The sequence below is a fragment of the Saccopteryx leptura genome, chromosome 6 (assembly GCF_036850995.1).
Source record: "Saccopteryx leptura isolate mSacLep1 chromosome 6, mSacLep1_pri_phased_curated, whole genome shotgun sequence".
NCBI lineage: Eukaryota > Metazoa > Chordata > Mammalia > Chiroptera > Emballonuridae > Saccopteryx > Saccopteryx leptura.
This window is the reverse complement of record NC_089508.1, coordinates 154,091,375-154,098,273: the sequence shown is the minus strand read 5'-3', so window position 1 is coordinate 154,098,273 and position 6,899 is coordinate 154,091,375. Positions and strand designations below refer to the sequence as shown.

The window sequence follows — 6,899 nt, the reverse complement described above, 5'->3', positions numbered from 1 at the left end:
TTTGTAATTTATAAAACTACTATTAAGGTTTGTTTTATATAAAAAATACTTCTGAGCAATATAAGAGTCTGGAAAAAATGACAGAACACACCTGTGTTTAGATAAAAAAAACTTAACACTTTAAAGATATCAATAATCCTTAATTTTCTGGTAATTGAAACACTAAGTACTGGTATCATAATAGAGACACAAGCAGGGTAGTAAGCAGCTAGGAAAATTCCTTGGCAAGTAGAATGGGGAAATTGAGACAGATACCTGAATGAACTGGCAGAGCAATTTACAGCCAGATATAGAAGTCACCTCCTTAGAGATAACACCTAGGCCTCAGTGGTTATGCTTAGTGACATAAATTAGACAAATAGTATATGATCACATGTATATGTGAAATCTAATGAAAAACCAAAGAAAAACAATACTCATAGAAATAGAGATCAGATTTGTGGTTATCAGAGGTGGGGGTGAGTGATGGGTGTGGGGGAAGAGGAATTGGAAGGAGTCAAAATGTATAAACTTCTAGTTATAAAATAAATAAGTACTAGGGATATAATGTACAGCATGGCGACTATAATTAACATTATAGCATGACGCGCAGGAAAGTTGTTAAGAGTAAATCCTAAGAATTCTCATCACTAGGAGTTTAGATGTGCCTGCTCATGAGCTATGCCAATGACACCTTCTCTGAGGAGTATGTACCCACTATCTAGGACCACTATGCTGTCAACATCATGGTAAGCAGCAAGCAATACCTCCTGGGACTGACTCTATCACACCGCCAAACAGGAAGACTATGATCATCTGAGGCCTTCATCTTATCTGGTGACTGGTATTGATATATGCTTCTCTATGGTTAATCCAGTCTCATTAAAAAATATGGAAGAGGAGGGGGTATCAGAATTTAAGGGATACACACCAAATGTACCCTTTGTATTAACAAAAACTCAGATTGAAATCTGAGATGACCCCAAAACTTTAGCAAGACTAAATGATATGAAAGAGAAACCTGTATGTATGGAACAAGGACGGAAACTAGCAAAAGAGATAGGAGTGGCCTGACCTGGTGGTGGCACAGTGGATAGAGTGTTGGACTGGGATGTGGAGGACCCAGGTTCGAGACCCCAAGGTCGCCAGCTTGAGCGTGGGCTCATCTGGTTTGAACAAAGCTCACCAGCTTGGACCCAAGGTTGCTGGCTTGAGCAAGGGGTCACTCAGTCTGCTGTAGCCCCCTGGTTAGGCACATATGAGAAAGCAATCAATGAACAACTAAGGTGTCACAACGAAAAACTAATAATTGATGCTTCTCATCTCTCTTCGTTCCTGTCTGTCTGTCCCTATTTATCCCTCTCTCTGACTCTCTCTCTGTCCCTGTAAAAAAAAAAAGAGATAGGAGTGTACTGCTATGTGGAATGTTCAGCTTTAACCCAGAAGGGATTGATGACTACTTTTGATTAAGCTATCATAGTTATTTTAACTCCAAAGAAACACCCAGTAAAATGAAAAATAGGATCAGGATGTATAAACTGTTGTTTGATTACATGAGAAACATCTTGTAAAGCCAGTAGCCATGGCGACCATCACAGCTGCCTGATTGGTGCAGGTTCACATTTGATTCAGACAGACAGTAATGAAACAACAGAGCCAAGAACTGGTGGGCCATTAGCTTTAATCCTAGCTTGCACTTGGCAGGCAAGAAATACACACAGTGGGAAAAACACTTCCCTTTCCATTCAGGGCTCCCAAAGCCGAGTTTCCTAGAATCAAAGGCTCTAGCTCACCAGCCTTATTCACCTCTGTTCCCCATCTTCTTCTCTCTGTACACCTCCATCTTGCTCCCTGCCTCCTCTCCAACCATGTGGCATCTCTCCCTGCAACAATGTGATCTCCTCTCAAAATGGCCTCTTAGCTCCAGCACACAAAAGTCCCTCCTCCAGCACACATTAGCATAACCAAGCCCCTTCCCAAGCATGAAGGTAATCAGTTGCCCTATGTGGGCAGTGCCATTTTTAACAACAAAAGTGAGCAAAGCCAAGTAACACAAATTTTACAAACTTATTTGCCCAACACATCTTCAGTGGCCAAGAAAACTGTCCCTTTCTCTCTAAAAAAGCATATGAAATGCTACAGCTATACCCAGACCTCTTCTAAATATTGAAGCGGTTTAAAACTTGAAAGAAAAACAACAACCTTTTTCTCAGAATTCTATAAAATTTATTAAGAATGTTTCTTAAAGGTCCAAGAAGTAGCAAACATTTGAAATCACAATTTATTATAAATAATTAGACTAGAAAGTATAATCAGGGGTTTCATAGTTTAAAAAGCTACAGTCACATCATGTAACTACATAAAAAATAGTGCTGTAAATGGAATTGCCTGGCTTTGATCATATATATTTCTGCACAGTCTTTATGGAATCTGCACACACAAAAAAATTTCATTTGTTCCAATTTTAAGAAAAACATGCAGTCAACTTAAAAGTTAGGTTGAAAGAATGTTGAAGACTCTTACAGGCCAAGTGAATAAGATCCTATTTATTTTTTATAAGACGTTGGAGAGCCATTCTTTGATGACTGGATTTACGTGGTCTGTTGGAAGTGGAAATGACAAAGTTAAGGGAACCAATGAGAAGAACTAGAAAATATTGGGCCAACAAAAGCAGTGTCTGCTGGAATGGAGAAGAAAAGAATAATTCAATAATTCAAGACTTTAAATCTAAAGTCCTCTTGAAATCAGCTAGCGACAGCTGGAATGATGATTTTCAATCACCATCTCAATGAGTGAAGTCTCACAAGTTCTATCTCCTTTGACAATTTCCATTCACCAGCAGAAACAATTGCTTCTATCAAAACTACTCTTTCTCCACTTCTACTGAGGCTTATGTATATCTCCCAGTAGTTTCACCTTTCTAAATTCTTTTAGTCACCTCAGTGAGCCTTTATCATGATCTCCCACTTTTAAATTTTCAATCTGAGTTTCCCTTCACCATATTTCTACTTTACTCTTAGAAGAAAAGGAAGCCACATAGTTTTCTCTGCATTTCCTAAAGGCCATAGGCTGGGAACTACCTTATCAGCACTTTTTGATATTAGTTCCAAGACTTTGGTTGCTCAAGGCTGAGGGGAAGCATGGGTGGGAGTGGAGGACAGGGTGGATGACCAGCAGGGTTTGTGTGCAAGGTAGGGTACCAGTCTTCAGACTGGTGGAGTTGAGCAAAGAAACCACCTGTAGAGGGCTGGGAGGGAAGAGAATGATTGTAGGGGAGAGAAAAGCAGGTCCCTGGTGGAGATGGTGTTGAGTAAAAGTAGGGGCAAGCAGGAGACTCAGACAAGAAACCAGAGAAGGTGGCAGGAGACAGATGGGTCAGTGGCTGAAGCAGTGATCGCTCTTGCTTCCTCTGCTTAGCTCTGCGGTTCTGGAACCAGACCTGGGTAGGGAGAAGAATAGCCACATCAGAGTCCTTCTCTCAAATAGGTGGCATTGTCACATGCAGCCCCCCTCCCCCAATGGCAGAAGGTACAGGTACAAGGCATAAGTCTGTTCCACATCACCACAGAAAGTAAAGCTCTCTAGAAAGCACATCTGAGCCAGATCTACTGAAAAAGTGAAATGCATGCTATTATCCCCAACTTGTATCTAACTTTGCCCTACTATAACTTTGGGTAAGAAATGTCCAACATCCAAAAAGAAAGAGATAAATATGACACAATGGCATTTTTCCTCCCCAGAAAATAGGAAATCTCCCCTAAGGTTATTAGAGATTAATGCAATGAATGACTGTTTTATACAGTGTTGGATTTAGGGTAGGGTTTATACTTAAGATTGATTAAGTCCATGGTTAGAATTGAAGAAGCATTAGTCTGATTGAGCTTTGAGGCCATGGTTAGGGATAAAGTCATATACACATGCGCATGCAGGTGAACAGTTATGATTGAATTTCTGTTGGAATTCACATCACTATTAAAGTTGGGGGTGAGTGTTGAAATTCAAGGTAGATTAGGTTAACACTAAGGTTAGTTAACTTAAGTGACACTCCCAATGCAGACGAGGTTATGTTCACTGTTGGATGAGGCTATGTTTTGGTGAATATTAGGTTAGGGTTATAATATTCCTGTGAGAATTTGTGTCCCAGTAGTGCCTCAGCACCAAAACTGAACTTATTCCCAGAGAAAAGGGGCCTTGGGGGATCACCTGGATTCTGGCCTCACTGAGGCCTGTGTCCTGGGCAAGGCTTTCTCGGACCCAAATGTCAGGGTACTGGTTCCTCCCAAAGGCTGACTCCAGCTGTTCCAACTGCATTGGACTGAAGGTGGTGCGATGGCGACGCCGGGCATGCAGGGGCCCCCTCTGTCCTCCTTGTGGGGAAAGCCGTGGTCTCCCCACTCCTATACCAGAGAGGTTCCTGTAGGGCTGAATACTCACGTCTGAGGATGCAGGGGAAGGGAGATGTTGCTATCCAGTGGACCCACCATCCATTCTCAGATCATATATGCTGGTCCTTTCAGATTCTATTCAGTGCCTCTATGCTGTTCATATGTACTTTGTCCCAGGCAGAAACCCTTCAGCTTTCATAACTAGCTGACCGCAGCTCAGCCTCGGCCCTACCTCACCTCTGAACTTCCTAAGCCAGGCTGCTATCTTCACATAGGCTCCACTCTGCAGACTCACCTCTCCAGTGTGTGCCCACCTATTCCATGCCCCCATACACAGCACCATGTAATGTGCCCCTACCTGTGCCTTTCCCCTCTCTGAGCCCACATGCTAACTTCTGGGTTTCATCCTGTGGAGCTCCTATTTGCTCTGACACCTTAACAAACTGTCCAGGTCTCTGTTTAAGACCCTGCAACTTGTCCCTGCTCCCAGGGCTCATATTCCCTTCCACCTTCTCCATGTAGCTCCCATCCTCCTGCACCCCTCACCTGGGAAGATAGAACACTTCCCACTCTTCAGCTCAGACACACCCTCCCCTCTGCGCATTTCATCTTCTCCCCTGTTCTGGTCCTGGCTGGCCACTAGGCTGCAAGAACCTGAGCTCGTGGGAAAGGCTTGCCTGTCCTTCCCACAGGCTCACTTAAGCCCCCACACTAATTAGTCTGAGAGCTAGCTGGGGAAGAGAGAACAGGGAGCGAAAAGAAACACCTGGAAGGCACACACAGAAAAGATGTCTGGAGCTGAGCACCCCTTCCCATCCCCATGGGGATCCAGGAGTATAGCCCCACCCAGTGCTCATTGTGACCACTGGTCCCCTGCTCTCTTCAGATCCCAAACCCTGGGCCCTCCAGCTCCCTCCTCCAGAGAAGGCAGTGCAGTGGGCAAACTCTGAGGTCATGGGTGAGGAGACAGAGGGCAGCTTTTCCTCTGCCTCACACTGATGTGTGCTGCTCAGTGGCCCATCAGCACCAGGGCCACAGTTCCAGCCTGTAAACTGAAGAAGTTTCCCAAGGCTTTCTAAGGCTCCCAAAAGATTTAACATGTAGGGTTCTGTTTTTGATTTCTTCTTTTCACCTTCCTTGTGGCAGACCATTGCCCCATAGGAATCCAGTCACGGAGCCTCCACACATGCTGCCTCTTCAGAACCACCCCAGAAATTCACTCACCTACTGTGGAGATCCGAGTTCCAGAGGCTGGGCAGCTCTCAGGCCAGAGGCTGCTGCAGACTCGCCCCTTCTTTTGCTTACCCAGCTCATTCCTTTGTTCTGCTTCCATCCTAACAACGAACACCCAGGACACCCAGTCTCCTGTGTCCCTGAGTCTCTGGGCCAGCCTTTCTCTAGTACTCCCCTCTCTGCCTGTTACCTCACTCCTCCCTCTCTTTATACCTCTCTTGAGTCTCTCCCTACATGTAGCTATAGATAGATATATTTGTCTTTTCACTGTCTCTCCTTTTTCTAAATTTTATTCTAATTAACTAGCTCTTTGCTTGCACATCCCCTCTTTCTCTGTCTTGCCTCACACTGTTTCTGTTTCTACTTCCCTCTCCCTGCCCCTTCTTCCCTCCACGATGCCATTCTCTCCCCTTGCTCTCAGCTGCCTCCTTGCCTAGCCTGCAATCCCACACCACCTCCTTTTCCCCTGAAGTGACCTCCTCCTCGCCCTGTGGGCCCATCCAATCACTGTCTGGTCACCAGAGCCTCTTCATCAGGGAAGGATCACCAGCCGGATGAAGGAAGGTGCTCTGTTGGAGGGTCCAGGGACTGGGGCCAAGAGCTCGTATTCCCAGAGGACAAAATTCTTTTGTCCTGTTTAATCTCCTCCTGGGAACAAACAAGGGAGGCAGGAGAAAATGAATTCCTCCTAAGACCCCTCCTTAGAACCCCACCATGGAGGGAGGGGGTACAAATGGGGACCGGGAGTAGGGCCTGCCTGGTATCTCTGCCTGTGGGTGATACCCAAGGGCCTGTTTCCAGGAAACTGAGAAAGTATAAGACACAAGTGCCTTCTGGTCCCTTCAAGATTCTCAGGATTCCTAGACATATCCTCAGGACAACCTGAACCATAGATTGAGTCTCCAGGACACTGTAGTTTTCAAGCACTTTCTGTTTTCCTCCTCCAATATCACCTCCTTATTCACCCAGAACCCCAGGACTCCATGATCTTCCAAGGTTGCCCAGACTTTCAGAAAACACTGACCCTCCAAGCATCTGAATTACAGGTGCATCCTGATTGCCCCAGGCCTCAGGACTCTACAGGAGCCTGAGATTCTCCTGACTTTCTGACATTGTGATTGTACAAGGAAACCCTGGTGCACCCAGAATCCCTGAGCAGTCAGGACACCCTGACACCTCAGTACTCTGCTTCTTGAGGTTACATAGATCCAGGAAGTACATTCTGACATCTCTAGGACATCTTGACCCTTTAAAAACAACCTGATTCCCTAGGACTCTAGGAACCTTTAGGACACACTGAAA

General features: G+C 45.0%; 1 protein-coding gene and 1 pseudogene across 1 annotated transcript; one reads left to right on the top strand and one right to left on the bottom strand.

Annotated features, from left to right (window-relative positions):
* Positions 1 to 641: 641 nt before the first annotated feature.
* LOC136377200 (rho-related GTP-binding protein RhoQ-like) lies at positions 642 to 1,536 on the top strand (annotated as a pseudogene).
* A 1,543-nt stretch (positions 1,537 to 3,079) lies between these two features.
* On the bottom strand, positions 3,080 to 5,697 carry PROP1 (PROP paired-like homeobox 1). Its single transcript, XM_066341343.1, has 3 exons — positions 5,589 to 5,697; positions 4,183 to 4,415; positions 3,080 to 3,418 (listed from the first exon to the last, which is right to left on the bottom strand). Exons 1-3 carry the CDS (start codon positions 5,695 to 5,697, stop codon positions 3,080 to 3,082), a joined length of 681 nt encoding a protein of 226 aa, XP_066197440.1.
* Between the last annotated feature and the right edge of the window lie 1,202 nt (positions 5,698 to 6,899).

What these genes read in the sequence shown, in the direction of transcription:
- PROP1 (XM_066341343.1), bottom strand. Translation starts at nt 5,697, where the DNA reads ATGGAAGCAGAACAAAGGAATGAGCTGGGTAAGCAAAAGAAGGGGCGA. An exon ending in AACTCGGATCTCCACAGTAG is followed by an intron (nt 4,416 to 5,588) that starts GTGAGTGAATTT and finishes CTGCATCCTCAG; the next exon opens with ACGTGAGTATTCAGCCCTAC. An exon ending in TCAGTGAGGCCAGAATCCAG is followed by an intron (nt 3,419 to 4,182) that starts GTGATCCCCCAA and finishes CTCCCTACCCAG; the next exon opens with GTCTGGTTCCAGAACCGCAG.